Source organism: Artemia franciscana, chromosome 10 (assembly GCF_032884065.1).
Source record: "Artemia franciscana chromosome 10, ASM3288406v1, whole genome shotgun sequence".
Taxonomy (NCBI): Eukaryota; Metazoa; Arthropoda; class Branchiopoda; order Anostraca; family Artemiidae; genus Artemia; species Artemia franciscana.
Genome location: NC_088872.1, coordinates 20,948,384 through 20,972,298, shown reverse-complemented (window position 1 = coordinate 20,972,298; position 23,915 = coordinate 20,948,384). Strand labels below are relative to the sequence as shown.

The 23,915-nt window shown below is 36.7% G+C and overlaps 1 protein-coding gene across 1 annotated transcript in view; it reads left to right on the top strand.

Annotated features, from left to right (window-relative positions):
* The window catches only part of LOC136031904 (ankyrin repeat domain-containing protein 17-like), a 99,037-nt gene that overhangs the window by 43,795 nt on the left and 31,327 nt on the right, over window positions 1–23,915 (top strand). The window contains 7 exon segments of the mRNA XM_065711894.1: window positions 4,406–4,586; window positions 6,639–6,991; window positions 9,370–9,656; window positions 12,872–13,120; window positions 14,897–15,061; window positions 17,559–18,017; window positions 21,250–21,385. Coding sequence (XP_065567966.1) covers window positions 4,406–4,586; window positions 6,639–6,991; window positions 9,370–9,656; window positions 12,872–13,120; window positions 14,897–15,061; window positions 17,559–18,017; window positions 21,250–21,385 — 1,830 coding nt within the window.

Below are 23,915 nucleotides of genomic sequence, written 5' to 3'. Positions count from 1 at the left end.
AAAATTAGCCCACTTATCCCGTATACTTCTGATGTTAAAGCAAATTACATTAAGTTTGGTCTCTTCCATTAGCTTAGGTTTCACATTTTTTACAAAATCAAAAGTGTCGAGATATTCACAGTTAATTTGATTTAAAGGGCTATCGGGGCTAGCTAAGGGGCTGGTGGGCAAATTATTTTGGTCATCGTAATAGTTAAAAACAACATTATTACACAGTGATAAATTCGTGAGAAACGTAAAATCTTGTACGGTGCACATTTAAACATCCATTGTGGTCTGAGTTTCATCATCTCCTTGATTAGAATATTGGAAATCTTCTTCAGCCGACGAAATATCATTGGTGGTAATTTTGGACTGGGATGGAAAGTTTGCCGTTTTTTTCTTAGATTTCTTGCCTTTGACTAGGGCAGTGGCATCGATTACCGTCTTGGGGGTTGTGGCAATTTCAGAGCCTGCATTGATTTGATTTGCAGTTGAGTCTACAGACTTAACTAGCTTTGATGTGGAATCTATGTCCTTTTTCATGGAGGATAATTGAGCCATAGCTGTTTCTAATATGTCATCACCTAGGAGTTTAGTGATAGCTTTCTTCTTGAGAGTATTTTTGGTTTCCTCAGCTTCATTACTAACTTCAATTAAGTGACTGACTGTGAGATAAGTTGCAAGCCTTTGCCATTCTTGGCTATTTTTAGATGAATCTTTTGGAGGGCAGGATGTTGAAGTAAACTTAGGTAAGGGATGGGGGGAATGACTAGAACCTTGAGTATGAACATTATTTGCCTCTTTTGGAAATGATACTGTCTTTGCATCTGCTACAGCAACTGTTGCTTGGCTTCTACTGGGCCGATGGGGTGTGGGTTGCCAAGGGATTCTTGCAGCTACAACTGAGTAGGGTAGGTTCATTTTATCAGATGTTCTAAGGATTACAACTCGCTTTTGGTGAGCTGGGCAAGATTGTTTTTGGAGGGCTGTGTGTCCCTTCCGGTTACAATTTCTGCAGAAAGGGTCTGACTCAGGGCATTCACTAATTGCGTGGCCTGTTTTCCCACACTTAAGGCAAGACGGATGGGACTGTTTGCAGTGTTTTTTGCTGTGGCCGTGGGCTAGACAAGTGGAGCATTGTAGGGGCTTAGGCTTATAAATCTTGTAAAAAAGAGACATACCGTACAAGAATATTTCTCCGCTTAGCTCAACTTTGCAGCAAATGAGGATTGAACGGCTAGGGTGAAGAAAACCTTGCAGTTGAGTCTACAGACTTAACTAGCTTTGATGTGGAATCTATGTCCTTTTTCATGGAGGATAATTGAGCCATAGCTGTTTCTAATATGTCATCACCTAGGAGTTTAGTGATAGCTTTCTTCTTGAGAGTATTTTTGGTTTCCTCAGCTTCATTACTAACTTCAATTAAGTGACTGACTGTGAGATAAGTTGCAAGCCTTTGCCATTCTTGGCTATTTTTAGATGAATCTTTTGGAGGGCAGGATGTTGAAGTAAACTTAGGTAAGGGATGGGGGGAATGACTAGAACCTTGAGTATGAACATTATTTGCCTCTTTTGGAAATGATACTGTCTTTGCATCTGCTACAGCAACTGTTGCTTGGCTTCTACTGGGCCGATGGGGTGTGGGTTGCCAAGGGATTCTTGCAGCTACAACTGAGTAGGGTAGGTTCATTTTATCAGATGTTCTAAGGATTACAACTCGCTTTTGGTGAGCTGGGCAAGATTGTTTTTGGAGGGCTGTGTGTCCCTTCCGGTTACAATTTCTGCAGAAAGGGTCTGACTCAGGGCATTCACTAATTGCGTGGCCTGTTTTCCCACACTTAAGGCAAGACGGATGGGACTGTTTGCAGTGTTTTTTGCTGTGGCCGTGGGCTAGACAAGTGGAGCATTGTAGGGGCTTAGGCTTATAAATCTTGTAAAAAAGAGACATACCGTACAAGAATATTTCTCCGCTTAGCTCAACTTTGCAGCAAATGAGGATTGAACGGCTAGGGTGAAGAAAACCTTCTTTGTTTAAACTTAGCCTTATAGCAGTTGAAGGATTGATGAGAAGACCTGAAGAATCTATTAGTTCAGTTTGTATTTCCTCCACTTTTACACTGGTATCAACACCATACAGCACATACTTGTGTAACTTTTCCACATCTTTTTTTGTGGCTAAAATTTTTGAGCCATCAAGAATTATTTCTTTGGATTTTGACAGGACATGGTCTGCCGCCTGAGAAGACGTAAAGTAAATATCAATAGACTCGTCCTGCTTGAAAACAAGTTCAAAATTCACCTTGGTGATCAGAAAGACAGCTTTCCTAATTTGCATTATTCGATCTTTTGAAAAGGGTTGGCCATTGGTTTTCTTGATTGAGACAGTATAATAATTGGGGCGATCGTTAGCACTTGTTTCTGGGACACTTGAAGAGAGGGGTTGCACTATCGTTGGTGAACGAGTTTCATCCTTTTTCCTCTTTTTGCCAGGCGTCTCACCTCTTTCATTAGAGTTAGTTTCGGCTAAGGCCTGAATTCCTGACAAGTGGCTAACAGTTTTGGATCGCGTAGTTGGGGGGGTTCTAGGAAGAGTTTTATAGGTAGGTTGGAATGGCGACCGGCTAAGGGTTTCAGTGGGAGTATCCTTCTCGGGTGGTAGCCTTAGGGGCTTTTTCCCCGTCATTTATTCCGACGAGATACTGCAGATTCACAAACTTAATCACAGTTTTTAATCAGCGATAACACCAATATATTCAATTATACACTAATAATAACTCACTGTGTATGAAGTGAGCAATCCCTCACAATTAAGTCCGCAAGTTAATTGCGCAATCACAATACAGTACAAAAAGTAATCCGATTAGGTTCACAAGCTAGTTCCTTTTAGTTCAGATACTAAATTCATACTGATATGTCCCATTGGGACATACTAATATGTCCCAAACATATTTGGATGAGGGCAACCTTTGTAAGAAAAGCAAAGCTGAATGAAACTCGTTCAGTCATAATCAGTGCTTACGACAAAAGGGGTCTGATAAATCAGACACTTCTCAAGTGGTAATCTAAAGGTGAAAATCGTCAACGTGTTGTCCCCTTTGCTTAAACCCATTCTTTTTGTATTAAAACTTTACTTGTAGCATCTTTTAGTCTAATAAGCACCATCAGTGGCTATGATTAGCAGTTAATTAATTAGCAACATCTGTGGCATCAAAAGTAACAGTATGTAAAAGAACAAAATTGTTGTAACTGGTATTATCTGATGTTATGATAATGTTTGTGTTTCTATTGGAATTAACTTTATCTCTTTTTTGTATTTTTGTTTATTCTGTGTGAATCAGGAAAATACTTCGGTTTATAACCGAGAATTATATTTTTGTCTTGAAATAAATAGACTCAAAGATTGATTCGACAGGCAAAATGTCCCTATTGTCCTTCATTGGCGGCACAAGTAGCCAGGTTTGAAGAAACTGAGGCGTATTTTCGTGCTAAGGTGCTGGATTTTCCTGTACAGCAAAAATCAAAAACAACTCTGTAGTGCATAGGAACTCTGCCTAGGTCATCTTGGTTTTATTAGGACAGATTTCGTTTCCATTTATATGGGTGCTCATCATTCTAGAGAACAAGAAATGGCCCAGTCGTGAGAATTTTCAAACGGAGAGAATATCGTAAAAAGGATGATAATAATGTAAAGACTATTCCGCTGTTAATGTTAAAAGTGATTAATTCAGATACGCTGGTTAATAATCAGTTTGTAAATTAATGTCCACATACAGCAAATTACATACAATTAATTTGAAGGCCACAATCTCAAAGCCATATAAAGAGACTGTCCTTTTCACACTGAAAAAGGTACTTGGTTAAAGTCAGAATTTTCTGAATCCCCAAATTTTACAGCACTTCATGCGTCAAAACTTTATATTTGAGTTTATTTAATGGAAGATAGAATCATATCAAAGCAGTGACAACATACACATGGGCTGTATTTTAAAGTTGGGGTCTTTATCTGGCATCAGCACTGTTATACTCCTATGAATTTCCAATAAACTGTCTTGCGTGTTTTTTATGAGGGCTCTGTCAGAATTGGCTTTGCGAGTGGTTTAACCCATGCTTGGTTTGTGGTTCAATGTTTTTCTTCTGTAAAAGGTATCTCCTTTTCAAATACTGTCCTATGAATAAAGTAAAATTAATTCGATTATCAATGTTTTTCTTCTGTAAAATGTATCTTTCGTTTTCAAATACTCCTATGAATAAAGTGAAATTAATTCGATTATATGTGGCTGTCTTGGAACCTAACTATTCACGCATTGAATAATTAGGAAACTTGAAAAAAATGACACTATAATTTTACCATTTTGATTTAATTGTCGAGTCGATTGAGTTGAAAAGTTTACTTTGTCTTTCTTACGTCCTATTTGTTTCATAGCCTTAAAAGCCATCCAAGAAAGAGTTGTCCAGTCTTATGCCGCATCTATAGCCAACCTGCAACTATCTCCTTCTCAAGGACAGGTGTCCTCTCGGAAGAAACCATCTATAGAAGATAGATTAAGTCACTCATCCAGTGCAAGCCAACCTTCTGAACCTCCTACAAAAAGTCAAGCTGAAAGGTAAATACTTGACTTCCTTTTCTTTTGCTGGGATGTTCCTATTTTCAAGGGAACTAAAGCATGTTATGTGTATTTTCCTCTTTTCTCTTCTCAAGAGCTAAGTACTGGGCTTTCAGGTGAGACCTCTGCTGGGTTTTGGATGGTTCAAGAACATTTTTCTTGGACTACCAGTATTGAAAAAATCATAACCAATAAACAGGATGTTAACTATAGTTTTCTCATGGGGTAAGGCCATACTTCGGATTATTTCTTCTCTATTTTTTACCCTTCCTTTCTCATTTTGATATTTTTCATCGTTGAGTTGCGACTGCTTTTAACCTACCATATTAAAGTCTCCTTTTTTTTTTTTTTTTTTACGCTCTATTCAATATCGTTTCAAAGTAATCTTGTAACGTCATATTACAATTGCCCTTTGCAGAGAATGGGTTAATTTTTTGGACAGACAAAGTGTTGACTCTCAAGGGATTTGATTCTTTGAGACTTGAGTTTCCTAGAGTGGAGGTCTCAGGCATATATTTACATAAATGCTATATATTTTTTCCTGAAGACAGTCCTGAACCACGATATTTTTCGCTGATTTGACTCAGCAGTCACCTCTGGTTGCCAAGATTGGGGCAGGTTTGGAGAGGGAGTTTACGCCGTGAGTGTAACCGAATTGATAAACTGTACTTTTAGGCAAAATCACTTTTAATCTACATCGTCGTATACCTGGGTACTAAGAAGTACATACCTGGGTATACCCCAACTTAAACTGAGAGGTTAAGGCTCCCAAAAAAATATATCAGATATAAATCTCCCACCTAACTTTACTAAGAAATAACGAGCAGTCAGAATACTGCTAACTTCGAATCACAAAATCGGACTAACTACGTAAAATAAAATCTTCTTCCAGGCATCTCAGGGGGTGTCCGCCCTCTGGTGTTCTGACTAATTGGGAGGGGCGGTGGTCTCGGGGTAAAACACTGCGTCAATACAGTAGAATACTTTACGCTTTTCCAACCCCATATATTTAGACGGCTAGAAAAATCTGTCTGGCCAGCTGAGTGATTCATCTGCTAGCGTGGATTTTCGAGCCTTAACAAAAGGATGTTTATCTGATAATTAATTTTTGGTCCCTACCCTAATACTGTATTTGAAACTAATTGGCTACTATTTAAACACGTCGAGTCTATGGGCAAAATTGAAATTATTCTTCGTTTTAATTGGCTCAGTGTATTGTAGGAATACTAAAGCCCCATATAAGATTAGCATAATCGATTGACATTTAGTGCTTTAGAGGTGCAATAGCTCATTGTAGGCTACTCGACCAACTAGACTACTTTTTTAATCAGCATTTACAAAAAGTTCACTGCTTTGTTCACTGAATAATGAAACATTAGTATAAGGTGGAGGTAGCAGTACAAGGCTGAGATATATTTCTGCTATATAACGAGGTTCGCAATATAGATTTATTAGTGTCGCTTCTTTTATTATAAAATAATGGTAAAGGAGCATTGTTGAATTTTCTTTCATTCATAAATTTGTTAGTGAGGATAAGCTTTGAGTTCGTTTGAAAGTAATATAAAGAGCTCTGCGCTATCTTCTGCTTTTGCTAGGAATTCAGAAGAAGAACAAACATAGTTATACTTATAAATATACGAAATAAATCTCTCCAACTCTGTTATGGCCTATTAAGGAAATATTGCATCTTTAAATTCTGTATTGTAAATTCAAATCTGCTAATTGGATTGTCTTTCCTACTCTTTTTTGTGTTTGGTATTGTCACATTGGGGAGTATAAGGGCTAGCAGCGAAGATCCTCTGATGGGCCAGTTGATATTCAAGGCGGGACTCCAATACTTTAAAATTAGCGTATTCTTAGCCCCAAACGTCGTTATTTTTTTACATTGTTAGTTTCTTCAAAAATTCCTTTGTACGTATGTTAAAAAATATCATAATCATTTAGGAAAAATATATAATCTCTATTAAAATGTTTATCTTTGTATTGTCATTCTTAAACGAAGAAGAAGAAATAAAGTATCATTTCAGGCTGAACTCATTTTATATATTTCAGTCCTAAGCCCCGGTCCTCTTCCCAATCTGCTGAAAGTCTTGAAAAATGGACAGACCTAGCACGAAGTGAAGTAGATACTGGGGGATTCCCCCTCTCCTGTCTTTTCAAAAAGGATACAGCCAAGCTCATGACTTCTTTAAAAGGCGATTTACCAATTTTTGATCGGGAGAGGGTGTTAGAAGAATTCAAAGCGCTGAAAGGAGAGTTGAGTTTATTCGACCGAGAGCGGGTGTTAGAAGAGCTTGAAACACTGGACAGGGAACTATGGACCAATAATGAATCTATGAGCCCAATGGCAGCCTCTACTATTAGTCATATGTTGGGGCTGGACACCTTGGAGTCAAATGATAGAGGTACTGACCTTTTTTTTCTCTTTATCTTGGCAATATTGTACGATTTTCCCTCCATTTACCTTTTTTTTAGCGTCCGTAATTTTGATCCGTTGTTTCGTCTTTTACAATTTATTTTGGGTCTTATCGTTTGATCAGTTTATCTGTGTCTAGTGACCGCAGTTAATCCCAGGATACAATGAAATAAGGCTTGTGAATAATAGTCACCCACGTCCGTCAAAAATGTATATTTCTTAAGCAATTCTTTAATTCGACTTGTTTTACCATGTAAATTGTATCTGGTTTTCGACTTGCCTACTTATTCATTCTTGTGCTGTTGGAGTATGAATGACAAAGAAGCATAGTTAAATTTTTTATTTTGAAATTATGTCGCCTTTTTAAGAAAACTGTTCCAGTCAAATTGAAGAACTTCAAGTTCGAATATATCACTCATGAATTTGTTGAACTTGAGGAACAATATCAAAACGAGGAAGAAGATAAATATAAATTAAAACAGCAGGGGGTGGTATAGTAGTCAATGAAAGGGACGTCACGGAAGTAAATTGTAAAAAGGGTTATTCTAACGCTTGTAATGCAACTCTAAAGAGGTGGTTATTCAATCATATTTATACAAATTTGATTGGTTCACAATCTATTCATTATCTAGGTTAAGATCTTCTCCACCGGGCTGAATATTAAAATTTATTATTAATTTTTTCTTCAAGTTTATAAAATTTCTTAGAGTTTCTGTGTTTCCAAATGGTGTTGGAACTCTAAGGTGTTTGTTATATTCATGCTTCACCCTACCTAAAGGCAACCAATAAGATTTATTATTTAATTCTTAAAATTGTTATCTTTCTATAAGGTCTGCAAGTAAAGAAAATAAAGGTCAGAAACTAGAAAATAAGGAACAAATGTATCAGTGGCAGTTCTGGAATTATCTAATATCTTTTTACATTGGATTCTCAGTGCACAAATTGGTTTTTTTGAACCGAAAATTTCGATATCACGTTTAGTTTAGAAGCCTATTTTTTCCCTAAGGATGGCATGTGTTTCCGATCGAGGCATGCTGCTCTTCTTGGTGGGTTCAGAAACACTGTCAATATGTTTATCGTAAGATATATTTCCTTCTTTGTCTAGAAATAATGTATTTAGACTTCATAGTAACATTCGCTTTTTTTGAAGCCGGTATTTGGTATATTGAAGGAAAAGAGAAATCAACAAAAGAATCAGGTCTTCGCCAGGATGAAGATATTAGAATGAGACTGGGGCTGCAACTTAATTTTGCGCAGGCTCTGCATGGGTGTTTGTATGCTTCGTGCGTGTTCGTATATCGAAGCACCGTTAGTGAAACAACATAAATTACCATCTGAAATCACTTTCACAGTTTGATCTGTTTACTATTATTGACGATGCTAATTTTACGTTTCTCTGTGCTTAAAAAAAATAACTTTTTTTAAGGGATAATGTCCTATTAAAAATACTTAGCCTTGAAGTCAAAACTTAGGTTTGACACTCAAACTGAGTGTCGTTACACCTCTGTGTCGCCATTATAAGTATCACCAGAAAGTTTTTTTTTTTTTTTTTTTTTTGAATGCCGAGAAATCAAACACGCACAAATTAATAATTCTTAAATAAACATTCGTAGGTGTAATACAGCCTGTTATTAATCAATGTTGGTGTATGATCGTCTTGTACTCGTCATGGGTATTAAAACAGTGTCACCGAAAAAGAAAGTTTCGAAAGTACTGCCTTATTGAAAGTTAATAAAATAATCTGTGTCTACTCGTTATTTTTTTTATCATACGCAGAGGCATTGTGCGTATGAGTGGACGCCGTGGGGTATGTCCTCCCCCTCTTCTGAATGTATCTGACTAGCTTGTAACAAATATTATCTAAAACTACTGCCCAATTTTATTGCAGTAATTTAACTGAATTTTACGGTCTTGATAAATCAGTCGGCCATTTGTTTCAACCAATCCATAATTGGCAAACCACTATCTCTCTTACTAGCAAATGTAGAGAGAGACAAAATATAAAGGACGAAGTAACATTTTATTTTGACGCTAAACACACAAAGTAAAAAGAAAAACGGATATTTTGGAACAAACTCCGGGACCTTTCTTCAGCTGCAAACAAAGATAAAGAATGCATCAAACTTTTTAGAAGAAGAAGGATAAAAAAAAAGACAAAATGAAACGGACAGTCTAAGAATAGTAAGAACCGTTCAGAGGTTTTCTAAGATTATCTCTTGATTAAGAAATAAAACATGATCTCTTTTAGTTGATTCAAGAAAGTCAAAGAATACGTAAAAACTGAGCTGACGAGTCCAGTAAGATACCTCTCCCCACACCTTACTGGCTAGAGACGGCTTTGGTTTTATGTACAATCTTCTATTACAGGCAATTCCTTAAGCTCCCCGGTCAATCTTGAAGAGCTTGTCAAGATCTTTGGAGAATGGCCACCAATTGAGCCTGAAATGTTAGGACTAAATGGTGTTAGACCTATATCCCCCGGATATTCTCCTCCGTCGTCACCCTCGCCTAGTGGGACGGCTTCGCCTTTAAAACCTCAGCCTACCACACATACAGTATGTGAAACGCTTGCAACAACACCGGTTCCGTCTCTAGCAACAACTCCTACATCCACATCTTCAGCACCTTCATTAACTCCAGTCACTCCACCTCAGGTAAGTTCAAATTTGCCATTTTGAATTTTTTTCTAGGCCTTCGTTTCTCTCTTTTTCTATTGTCTGATTTAGAAATAGTTTTTTAAGATAAAATAATTTTCGCCCCCCCCCCTGGAAAAGCGTTGCAAACAATATCATCTTATAATAGATATTGAAATGAAAGATGTAAAAATAGAAACATTTTAGCTTCTTCTTTTTTTTAGTCCAAAAGTTGGGATTTCCTGTAATACACATCCTTTTCACAAACAGTTATTTCTTACTATCTTTAAAACACGCTACAGGGCCTAAAGGAAGCGTCCCTCTGGACTGATCACTTAAAAATAATGATAATTTATTTTTGGCTCACAAGACAAAATTGAAAAAAAAAATACGTTACGTTGCCGCAAAAAGAAAAAAAAAGACCGAACTCAAAAAAAGACAAGTAAAATTGCGAAAAGGGTGGTAACGAAAAAAGAAAACTGAAATAACAAGAAATCACGACTCTAGTGAGGTATAAGCTGGTTTGACCTAATGTGACACGGGCCTCTATTCCGGTGCAGTGTCTACCCTTGTTGAAAAAAAAAATCTGTAAAAAGAGCCATGTAGACAGCGCTAATTATCTTTATTTGAAAATTAATTGCTCTGGTACTTAACTTGTGGCGAAACGTTTTTCGGTATGGAAGTTTTAGATTTGTTATGTGTTGAGAAACAGTGGGAGTTAGTAGAAAGAAATCAATGATTATCAGCTTAAAAGGATACCATGTTGGATTTGCTTTATTAACAAAGCAAAAAATAGCTGTGTATAACCAGGTCGTATTTGAATTTACGAATATTTCCATCGCTGATTTGGAATAGGTTCCTTGTTCAAAAATTGAACAGTAAGACAGAGTTTTGAAAAGGATTTGTCTTACATTTTATGCTTGAAGTTTATAAAAATTTCATGGGAAGATAAAAATGAGCTCAGTTTTCAAACTTTGAGACATAGTTCTTGTGGGGGCTAATTTTCCTCTTGGGTCTCCGTTGAAGCTTTCCCATGAATTTCTTTAATACTATTATTACTTATTAAAATTTCCCTACGACTATTATGCTTGTAACAAATGTATGGTTGAGGGGTGATGAGCTATTCAGGATATGAGAGGGACATAAGTAAGGGTAAAAGCTTGAGCATTTTATTTTATTTGTATATTAAGCACTGTACCTCCTATAGAAGTAACATTTCTGAGCATTGATCTCTTCACACATTTTTATTCGTCACATTTTGTTCGATTTTACAGTTTAATGGATATTTGACTTAGTTTCTTGTCTCTTCTTAAATTGGGCTCAGGTGTATTGCATTTTAGAGAGGTTTGACAATATGACGGGAGGTTTGCCATCATTGCCTACCTGCATTCACCTAAGCAATACAGTTTAATGGATATTTGGCTTAGTTTCTAGTCTTTTCTTAAATTGGGCTTAGGAATATTGTATTTTAGAGAGGTTTGACAATATGACGGGAGGTTTGCCATCATTGCATACCTGCATTCACCTATGTAATACAGTTTAGTAGATATTTGGCTTAGTTTCTTGTCTTTTCTTAAGTTGGGCTTAGGAATATTGTATTTTAGAGAGGTTTGACAATATGACGGGAGGTTTGCCATCATTACATACCTGCATTCACCTAAGCAATACAGTTTAATGGATATTTGGCTTAGTTTCTTGTCTTCTGAAATTGGGCATAGGAATATTGTATTTTAGAGAGGTTTGACAATATGACAGGAGGTTTGCCATCATTACATACCTGCATTCACCTAAGCAATACAGTTTAACGGATATTTGGCTTAGTTTCTTGTCTTTTCTTAAGTTGGGCTTAGGAATATTGTATTTTGGAGAGGTTTGACAATATGACGGGAGGTTTGCCATCATTGCATACCTGCATTCACCAAAGCAGTACAGTTTAATGGATATTTGGCTTCGTTTCTTGTCTTTTTTGAAATTGGGCATACGAATACTGTATTTTAGAGAGGTTTGACAATATGACGGGAGGTTTGCCATCATTGCATGCCTGCATTCACCTAAGCAATTCAGTTTAATGAATATTTGGCTTAGTTTCTTGTCTTCTGAAATTGGGCATAGGAACATTGTATTTTAGAGAGGTTTGACAATATAACAGGAGGTTTGTCATCATTACATACCTGCATTCACCTAAGCAATACAGTTTAACGGATATTTGGCTTAGTTTCTTGTCTTTTCTGAAATTGGGCTTAGGAATATTGTATTTTAGATAGGTTTGACAATATGACGGGAGGTTTGCCATCATTGCATACCTGCATTCACCTAAGTAATACAGTTTAGTGGATATTTGGCTTAGTTTCTTGTCTTTTCTTAAGTTGGGCTTAGGAATATTGTATTTTAGAGAGGTTTGACAATATGACGGGAGGTTTGCCATCATTGCATGTCTGCATTCACCTAAGCAATACAGTTTAATGGATATTTGGCTTAGTTTCTTGTCTTCTGAAATTGGGCTTAGGAATATTGTATTTTAGAGAGGTTTGACAATATGACGGGAGGTTTGCCATCATTACATACCTTCATTCACTTAAGCAATACATTTTAATGGATATTTGGCTTTGTTTCTTGTCTTTTCTTAAATTGGGCTTAGGAATATTGCATTTTAGAGAGGTTTGACAATATGACAGGAGGTTTGCCATCATTGCATACCTGCATTTACCTAAGCAATACAGTTTAATAGTTATTTGGCTTAGTTTCTTTTCTTCTGAAATTGGGCATAGGAATATTGTATTTTAGGGAGGTTTGACAATATGACAGGAGGTTTGCCATCATTACATACCTTTATTCACCTAAGCAATACAGTTTAATGGATATTTGGCTTAGTTTCTTGTCTTTTTTTAAATTGGGCTTAGGAATATTGTATTTTAGAGAGGTTTGACAATATTACGGGAGGTTTGCCATCATTGCATACCTGCATTCACCTAAGCAATACAGTTTAATGGATATTTGGCTTAGTTTCTTGTCTTTTCTGAAATTGGGCAAAGGAATATTGAATTTTAAAAGGTTTGACAATATGACAGGAGGTTTGCCATCATTGCATACCTGCATTCACCTAACCAATAAGCAAGTTTAGAGTCTTAGAGATTTTGAATGATGTGCGACTATTGAGACTAGATCTTGTCTTTAGACAGCCGTATATATGTATATTATAAACGTTTGCACATAAAATGTTGTTTCGTACTTTACAGTCTCGGGAAAGCGTAATAGTGACCAATCCTAATGTTGTGACGTCACCGCCATCTAGTGTGTCCTCCTTATCACCATCTGTTCCTCCGAATCAACGGGTAAAGGCCGTTCCTTTTTCGAAAAAAAGTGGCAAAGCAATAAAAAGCAAATTCGATCTACTTCAGGCTGAATGGCAGAAAACAATACAACATACTCAACAGTTGCAGCAACTTCAGCAGCTTCAACAGTTGAACCAGCATCTCCAACAGCAGGTCAGTTTCTTAAATTGTATATTTCCAAAAATATTGCTTAATAACAGAATAAGCAATAGGACAGTTTCTCATTATAGTTAGTGAAGCTGGGTGCTTAATTTATCTATTTTTAGTTGCCTAATAGAAGCAATAAGCTTAACAGGAAGTGACCAGACTCGTTCTTGAGCTTCAGGGGAAATTTACTGAGCTTACAATACATCCATTGCGTAAAAAAAAGTCTGGTTGGTGCCGAAAGTTGTTTTTACTGGTCAAGCTATCTGAAAGAAGCCAGGAATTTTGTCAAGCGAAGCCAATGGAGCTATGTTAAAATCATAGATGATTTATTTGGTTGAAAGCGAAGTCTTTCTTGAAATAAGTCCTATGGGACAGTTTTCCCAATGCATGAATAGGAAGCTAATGTTTTAAACGAAATTTTATTGGTAAAAAAAAAAGAATTTTTCGTTTATCTGAAACAAGCGAACCGAGTATACTTTACGTAGTCAGGTGAGATCTGGTTGCCCACGGCCTGAATATCTTAAGATATAAACTATGTAAATCAACACATTTATTTTAATAATTTACCCCTAAGAAGCTAATGATATAAATGAGATTCTCAGCAAAGAATTTTTCATTTTCGTTTCTTTGAAGAGCTACCCGTATTGTTAATGCAATATTGATTGAACACGTTCTTCAGACTTTTTGCCTTGTAAGAGTAGGATTTTGGTCATGTCTTTCAACAAATGAATCTACTTATTGTAATAAAACGCATATATTAGGTGGTGAGGGGGGACCTTTGGACTTAGTCTATTTTTTCTGTTATTCCTAATGCTTTATATAATTTGCTTATTTCTATGGTGTGCCTGAAATAGGTCTTCCTTCCCTATGTTTCCAGAATAAATTCTTGCACATGTGATTATTTTTCATTAGAAGCGCAATGTATTGTAGGGACATTATGAAAGTGTAACTGATCATGCCATAACGTCAAAAAATGACAACAGCGACAATATAAAAAGAATGATTTTCTGCCTTTTGTGCAGATCAAACTATTCAATGAAACAACGTATCTCTTAACTACAATATTCTAACTAAGCTCAAGAAATGTAAGTAACCTACATTTGTTCCTCCAATGGACTGCTTAAAAAAAAGAGCGACCTGTATCCAGTGGAGGGTTTGCCCCCCTCCCCCTTCTCCCCGTCAATTCTCTCCTCGGCATAGGTGCAGTGGGAGTTAGGGCAGTTTCTATTTACGTTTAAAGTTTTGGTGATTGTAATTACATTTGAATGATTTCGTCGAGCAGAAGAAAGGAAATTTCAAAGCTCTAAATTCTTGGCCGCCCCTCCCCCTAGAAAAAAAGGAAAAACTCCACTGTCTATATCTGGATATAATTCGCAGAAATACTATTTGACACAATGTTACTGCATAGTCATGCTGCAACTAACTTGCATTAGGTTGTTTCATAGCTTAACTTTTGGTACCTTTGTTTTCAGTTTTGAAATTATCTTTGTCTTGGAGAACCAATCTCGTTTACTCACAGGGAAGATATGTTTAGCCGTAAAATTTGTAGTTCGATATGTTAATAATAAGAGCAATTTTTGATGGCAAACGGAACTTGGCCGTTTTTTGCTATTTCATTATTGTTTCTTTTTTTGCAAGAAAAAAAGCTTTCCATCGAACTATTAGTCAAATTACTAAAACAAGTTTATGGTCTCCAAGTTGGAAGTGAGTATGTTGTGACCAAGCCAAGAACATAACTTCAGAAATATTAGTACTTAGAACGTGATTTGCTTACTGATTTAGGTCTCCCTTCAGCGACAGTTGAAACAGCAGAATCAAGCAACTCTGGCCGCTTTGCAACAGAACGCTCTCCAAAACCAACAACAACTCCAAGCTCTCCAGCAAAATGTGGCGCAACTACAACAATTAGAGCAACAAGTCTTGGCCCCTGTAATGACAGCACATCAGGTAAATTTATTTATTTTTGTCGTGTTTTATTTCTCTAGTCTTGTTAGCTTAGATTACTTATTTCTAGCAGTTATCTTTTGAAGTTATGCTTCTCATCACTGGAATAATTACGTGTTTCATTTTCTTTGAACAATCCTTTGGCTGGCCAACATTTTAGAAATTTCTTGAGTCTGTCAATGATGGTTGCCACTTCTTTTTCTACGTTTTTGTCTCTTTTTGTGAATTTAATTCTTTTTTTTGTATTTCCTATTGTACAAAGGAATGACTTTTATGTGTCAGACGGAATATTGGGAGTGCCTTCCTTTATTGTTTACTCCCTGTCGTGTATACTCACATATATGTGAAAAGGGGCCTTTCAGGATCCGGAATATAGAATTAAAAAAATGACTACAGAAAATAAAAATGAAAATAACACAAAATGACTTAAACAATTTTAATATAAGAACTACTCTTTTAAATGGTACTACAACAAATGTTCAGTTAATTGAGTGCTTACTCTTGCATGATAGCTTGTTATTAAGGGAAAAAAGACGTAAGGCAATACAGAGGCCGAAAACAGCTCCGTTGCTCAGGTTCTTATTTGCATCATGAGATTGAACAAAAGAAGTTATAGTCTTTTATGACGGGAAAGCACATTTCAACGTGACTATGAAAACAATTTTTTTAAATACAGAGAAGTCTCACATCGAGCCGCTTGATGTACCATTTAGTAAAAGTTAACGAAATGGTGTACGCCACTGTAAAAACGTAAGCAAATGTAGGCAGGGCTTTAAAAGAGAGAGAGGGAGAAAGGTTTATTTAAAACAACAATCGTAGTTCAAATGGCTAATTTGATGTTGAAATACAAAACATGTTATTATGCACTATTATATAATGATGTTAAAAAAAGGGACAAAAGAGTTCTGGTTGCGGTTTGTCCGAGGACGCACAGGCATTTGTTTTAGTTTCTGCCTCGTACGGCTGACTGTCAGGGCATCTGGAGGTAAAATGTCACGATGGGCAGGGTTAGACAGCAGCATTTTACCAAACTTCAGGATAAGGTCCTGAAAAAATGACTTTTGAGTTCAAGGGTTGCTAGGCTATCGTGGTAGGAAACGTCTCTTACTTAGGATGATCCTGGTTGTCCGATTTTGGACTGACTCTAGTTGCTGCATTAGATAGGTGGCTCTTAACACTGACGGGCCCCAGGCGTATTCAAGTATGGGGCGTACGTAGCAAGATCTTTTCATCTTGGATTTTTTAAATTTGCTCTCGAGAACTGGCAAGATCACTGATGATTTTCTCTATTCTCTCCAATATAATATACAAGGGCTGCGTCCCGTCGCCCTGGTTTCCGAAATACCTGATCAGGAAAGCTTATTTTGATTGTGTTTAAAGGAAGAAGGTTAATTGATTTCAATCCAATCTTTTGTGTGAGTTAATTTAATAAAGAATAGCTGTTTTCCTTCTATAGGTTTTATACCTTGCGATTAAAATTCAGGAGCAGAATCATCAAGTTTACACCTGTTATGCTTTACGAGTCGACGACTGCAAAACAAAAAGCTGCCTTAAGTATAATCCAGAATTATTTATAAATTATCAGTGTGAAATTAAGAGCTTAAGAAACATTCGTGACATTTTGATAGATACAGTGTATAGTCAAGAAGTTGTGATCCTGCTCAACTATCTTCGAAAAAGTTCTTAATTTTAAGATCTTTCTGTGTTTTCTTGCTTGATTTTTAGAAACATTAACCCTTATCATGTCTTAATGTGTTTTTTTCCAGTTTTTTAGAGTCTGAGTCGTTGGGGTTATGTCGGGTGTTTTAGAGACAGTTGGAAGGTTTTTTTTTTAATAACTTGCATTCTGCTATTTAGACCAGTTGGATGGTTTAACGATTGATCTAAACCATCGCTTTTAGGGGTAACAATATATCAGGAATGACCACTTCGTATAATTTCTCAAATTTGTTTTACGGTGCCAATGGTAACAGACGCAACCGTATTTTGGATGCTATAAACGGGGTTGAGACAAAGAATATCATAAACATAGAATCACGAATTTATATGCACTTTAATAAATATGAAAGAATACAGTTATGAAGAGCCACTTCAAGCTTTTTTAAGACCCACTTCTTTGAGAGAAGTTTCATTATGAATTCTGGAAACGGAATTTTTTTTTTTTTATTTGCACGGTGCGAGGAAATTACCCTTAGGGGATTCAAATACCCAGGAACACGGCATACAAAAAAAAAAGTAAATAAAACGATCATGGCCTGATATTTGGGAATCCTAGCTGATATATTTTATTTTGCTACCGTCTCGAGCCTTGTTGCTCACTACTGGGCAAACCTATAACAGTTTTGAATAAATCGCAAATCTAACATGGTTTGTGCAAGAAGAGTAATAAAGCTTGGCAGGTAGCATTAATCTTTTTGAATGGTACAACATTTTAAAGTGTATTGGTCTAAATTTTATCAAAAATTCTTCAAATCTCTTATCAGATTTTTCTGTCCCACAGGCTGGTAACAATCTAAGCGCTGCAGCGTCAGCTAGTGCATCGGCTCAGTTTCAACAGCGAGTGCAACAAATCCTGCAGCAAAAGCAACAGTTGCAGAATCAAATTCGACAATTTCAGCAACAGGTTGAACAACAACTGTCTTCTGCACAACTCGGTCCGCTTCAAGAGTTACCTCCTACAGAACCCAATAGTCCTCTAGCGTCACCTGATGTATTGCGTTTTAAACCTATTACCCCTTCAGGAACTCCCCCTGAAAGTAACAGGATTGCTATTGAAGGAGAAGAAATTCAACCACCTCAGAGACAGGGGACTAAGAGGACTCAGAAGCAGGTGAGGGCCGAAAAGAGATCGATCGATGAAGTTATGAACTATGAAATCGAATTGCCTGAATTAGGTGAATTGAATATCTCGTTGCCTAATTTCGGAGGTTTGCCATATTCTTCTCAGCGGATGCCGCAGGTAGACCTATTTTTTAATCATTTGTACTTTGCAGTTAGGTATAACAAATTTATTAAAATGTACAAGTGGGGAAAAACTTAATGTGCGATAAACAGGGCCCAGATTTGGGGAATATTTGTGAACTCCTTCCTGAACAGTGGTGGTTTTAGGGGGGAAGGAGGGGGCACTTGCCCCGGATGCTGAAATTCTAGGGGTGCAAGATTTAAAATAGATAATCTAACGGCTATAATTATTTTATTATTTTTGAAGTTTTATTTTTATTAAATTAAGTGGAAGGCGCAGTTGGCAGTAAGTGTAAGCAAATTGAATCCAGCGTATTCATTTATCCTATTTCTTCATTGCCATTCTTTGAAAATAAAAGCAAGTATCAATAAAAAGTAGAATATTGCGATGGTTTAGATACCTTTCAATTGTTCCACGAACTCCAAAGCATGAAGAAAATAGTTCAACGCCGACAATTTTCCTTAAAGAAATCTATAGATGTGAAAGAATCAATTTCGCAATGTGGGTCTTTTGTGATTGCGGTGTCGGTGGCCAGTAATGAGCGGCTGTTTACTTTAGACCTTAGATCCTCAAGAGTCTGGAATGGCGCATAGGGCATCTACGTAGCCTCGTCAGACATCACGGAGCTGAGCTGCAACCCTGATTTCCTCCCACTGTTGTTCTAGAGCGTCTCCCCTCTACTCAGATCCTGTTCATACTGCAGTTGCAAGGTGTTTCTTGGACGACCTGTTGTGCCTCCCTTCAGCCACCACTCAAAATGTACATGGGATTTGATCCTCTGGCATACGAAGGGCGTGACCAAGGTACGTCCATTTCCTACGTTGCAAAAGGTCGTTAACTAATGGTTGACCGGTTTTCTGGCTAACTCTTATGTTCTTGACCTTTTCCCGCCACGATATGTTCAGTATTCCTCTAAGGCATATGTTTTCAAAAGTTATGATGCGTTTCTCCAGTTAACATTTACTTTCCGGCATTCACTTACGTAGAGGAAAATGCACTGCGTTCCTATTCGTACGGTGGAGCTTCAAGTTTATAGAATATTTCCTACTGCCTCATATTGGTTTCAATTGTTAAAAGTCGATGTAGCTTGTCCAATTCTCTTGATTTCTTTGGTTGTTTCTCCATTATAATCAGTCCAACTCCTGAGGTACTTAAATTCATTGACTTGTTCAACTGCTTTATATTTGCATTTCAGTGTTAGCAGAGAGTCAGATTTAGCCATGCTCTTTTTCTTACTGACATTCACTGCAAGCCCCACTTTTTTGGCTTTTTCATCTATGGCGTCGAGTAGTAGCTGCAGTTGCTGTTTCGTTCTTTCGAGAAGAACAATGTTGTCTGCGAAGTCCAGGTCATAGATCGGCTGCAAACCTTCACTCCATAGTTTGAAGACTGCCTTAGAAGGTATTCAATAACGATAAAAACAGGAATGGGGATAGGACACATCTCTGTTTGATACCAGACATTATCCTGAAGAAAGGCTTATCCCATTTTCTAGGGCACACAACTTTGTCTTAATACAGTGCGTTTTTTTTATTTTGACTAGTTTATCGGGTAATCTGTAATAATTCAAAATTGTCCATAAAATCTTTCGGGCAACAGAATCGAACGCCTTTTCAAATCAATGAACTGTGCATATTTTTTTGTTCTATTGCCTGGACTCTTCAATTCTTAGTCTAAGAATTAAAATAAGATCAGAGCAAGACGTACCAGGTCGAAAGTTGATGACCTTTTAGTTGTCATATATTAGCGCATCGCCCTTCTTGAAGAGTTGGACCAGTATGCCCCTGGTCCAATCTTTTCGGACTGTTTTGTTATTTCAGGCGATCGCTAGGAAAGAAGTCCAAGCAGTTATGCAGGTTCATAAGTATGTCTTTAGCATCTCTGTCATGATCCCATCGACTTTAGATGTACGCCCATTTTTCAACTTTTTCATAGCTGTCGTCACTTCTTTTGTGCTGGGGTGGGGGGGGGGTCAGCACTTTTTACAATTAGTAAGAAAGTTTAGATTGACTTTGGGCTAGGAGTGACTCAATGATTTAGCGTTATTGAGTATGGAACGTGAAGAATTATGATTAATCAATTGGGACGACATAATTGATAATTTTGCAGAAGTTAAAATAGGAAAAGTCAAGTTTAAATAAATGAAAAGTTTTGTTAATATTTGGGGTGAAAATTCTGTGAGACACGGGGATGGGCGCTAATTAAGATTTTAACCCAGACGCAAGAGAGGCCAGAACCACTGGACCTGAATCAAGAATAGTAGATTGAGAGGAAGGGTGTACTCAAGGAGTTACCATTCCCACCCTGCTAAATTTTTCCCAATTCCTTGGTACTTTTTATTCGAATTATATTTTTTTTTCTCCTCTGTCCCAGAAAAGAGAATGCCTGCTTGCGTTCCTTATTGACAGAATAGAAAGTGTTTTCTAGGGAAAAAAAAAAACTTATTTCTTAACTGGAGGCTCAATGTTAAAATGAATGATGCCTGGAATAACTGTCATTGTATGATTTTTCAAATTGAAATAACTATAATAAAAAAAAGAAACTGCTAATATTGGTAAGAACGATCTTAATCTTCGCTGTGGTTGTTTATATGAAAATTAAGCTTATTATGTATTCAGTCCTTCAGTCTGTGTCCTTTTGTTTTGTGTTTTTTTTTTTTATTACTTTTTTTTCTGATTTAGGGTGCTTATTTAAGTTCAATATTTGTATGAGCGACAGTTGAAAGTGAGCGTCAATATGTCAGATTAAAAAAAAGGTAAAGGATGCGGCACTAGACCCTTAAGGTCCAAGCCGGCGGTGCTGATATCCGTCTCAAGGCCCTTCAGCCAGGAAGGGTGAGGACCCAATGGGGGGATGAGGACCAGCCATCCTGTGCTTTTTGCACACCCTTCCTGTTTACCTTCCCAGATTTCTCCGGGTACCCATTTACAATGGACTAAGTACTTACGTTAAAACCAGTGTAATAATAATGAAGAATCTGCGAGAAAGTAGAAGCCTTTAGGCATTGCTGCAAAAATTATTGATTTTCCGTCCTTTTTTTCATTTATACGTAAGACTGATTATTTATGAAAGAAATAGATAGAAAAGAATAGGTAGTAGTTAAAGTAATTAAATGATAAGGTTTATTTGTGTCAGAACTGGGTATTTCTCGAATCAAAATTCTCTTTCAAAACTAGTCATGAATAATGGTCAATTTTTGGATTGGTTTTAACTTCTTTTTTTATGTTAGTTCCAGCTGTCTGACTTCCAACAGCTTTCTCCAGCCACTCAAAATAATATAGTTCAACAGCAACAACAGGTAGCTGCACTAACCCAGCAACAACTAGCCCTTCATCGCCAGATACTTCTCCAAACCAGTCAACTCCGTAAGTTCACATTTATTCTTATTTGTGTACGAGTTCCATGTCGAACGAAACTATATTGTAACTTAGATGTGTACATGTTTTTGTACATTGTGTCTCGAAAGTCAACATGTAAGCTTTGCATAGTTTTATAGAGGTCTAATTCATTCGGAAATGGGTACCTACTGGCTTATAGGATGTTTTTCTTTGGGGGAGGAATATCAGCCCTTCTTCTTTACAAGCATACAACCCATGAATCCAGCGCTGCCACCATATATGTTTTGGGGGAGGAGACACCCTCAGTATATTTTTTTGGGGGGGGAGTACAGAGGGAGTTCGAAAAATATTTCCTTTTCTTTTAGTAATGTGTTTTATTTTAGCTGAATGTCACAAATGGTGAAACTTCATGCATATGTTCTGTCTTCTTAGTCGTTGAGGAGTCTACCGAAGGTACCCTTGTTTGAAGGCGCGATCTTATAGAGCATTGGGTTAAAATAGTCAGTCACCTAAATGTGGGTGACATAGTTTCTGAAAATATTTATTGCCACTAAGTATCGTGGCTTCATACATGTATATGCCAAATTCATCACAACTGACAATTGTTCTTAGTTTGAATGCTAAAGAGAGAAGTGGGAAGAAGCCTATCAGGATTTTTACAAACGCAATGGGACGCCATGCTTGGATTTTTTTTTTTTTTTTTTTTTTTTTTTTTTTTTTTTTTTTTTTTTTTTTTTTTTTTTTTTTTTTTTTTTTTTTTTTTTTTTTTTTTACACGGTAACCAATTTCCTGTCTACAGTCCTGTGAAGAAAAAACCGTAATGTTATAGCTGGAAACCCCTGAGTTGTCTTTTGTAAGAAGAGAAACATTCTTGTGTTAAGAAACCTGTTGCAGCATTTGTGCACTCAAAATACAGCCTGCGTCCTTCCGTCTAAGAAGTTGGCAAATTTTCTATTCAGGGCTTAGCCAGAATTTCCTTATCGTTTGAATACTGCATTAGTTCAGGTAAAAATTGGCAATTGCTTTCGTGAAGTTCTGAATTTCTACTTAGCTTCTTTGAATTTTGGAAAAATAGATGTGGATTTGATTCTGTCTTACATGAGCATATATCATTTAAATTGATTTCATAAGTCTTTTGAATTTTTATATGGTAGTTTACTAATGAGATATTACTGGATGTTGTATTTATTTGTTGTCTACGTCCTTATGGTCATCCGTGATTAATACAAATTCTCTGCAATATATACGTTTCGAGTTACGTACGTCCTGTATGATAATCAGCTCTTCTCTATCGATTATTGAAGCCCAGCGAATCGCTACACGTCTTCTTTTTTTTTACATTCATTGTTCGAAACTACATTTTTCTTATTTTTTTTAACCTCTTAATCTTGCACTTTTTTTATATATTTTATAAGTATGGCGAATCTATTTTATATATATATGTATATATATATATATATATCATTCCTTTTACTGCAATCATAGATATCGATGTAAAAGCGATGTCCGTTTTTCTTTTTCTTTTTATCTAGAGTAAAAACGTGTGCATGTAATTTGATGACATAATCTCTAGCTTTATTAATCAATTTTCCTCGAGTAGCTTGTTTATTCTGTCACAAAAATAGCTTGTGTACACATCCGACTACTCTGCGCCGTCATAATCCTTGGCCACAACGGGGACGCCGGGGGGCACAGGGGGGATATATAAATGACGACCGGGACACAGGGAATGTTCGATTAGCAATCACCATCAACAAAGCTCAAGGGCAATCATTAGAATAATGAGGTATAGATCGGAATACGGATTGTTTTTCCCATGGACAATTATATGTTGCATGTTCAAGAGTCGGTAAACCTGACAATCTATTTATATCCACAGACAATGGGACACCGAAGAATGTTGTATATTCGCAAGTTTTACGTAGTTAAAAACATATATATATATATATATATATATATATATATATATATATATATATATATATATATATATATATATATATATATATATATATATATATATATATATATCTATATTCACAAGTGGGACACAGGGACACAACTACAATGGCGTAACTAATATGGCGCAAAACGACTTAGGCGCGTGGGGGGGGGGTCTGTGAAGCGCCCCCACCAACTAGGTGTTGGGGTGGCACGAAGCGCCACCCCAACAGCTAGTATTCTTTAAGTAACTCAGAAGAGATGGAAGTCGCAAGCTGAAAAATTTTAGCTGCAAAGAGGTTAATCAAGTGGTAACCAACGTGCTGTTCGAAATTTTTGCATATGACACTCCCATGTCATAGGACTTCTTTTCCTCCAATTGACAGATTTTTTGTTCTGTGGTCAAATGCATGTCTAGCATGATCAAAGAGCCCACAGTAGTAACTAAATTGATGTTCTAAAAAAAAAGTGATGATGTTCACATAAAAAAACATTCACAAAAAAGGGATATGTTATGTTCACATATCATCACTACGGTCCTGCAAAGCTGTCGTTAGCACTTTGTCAGCTGCCAGCTAAGTATTGACTTTAAATTCTTCCACAAACGCCTTCATGG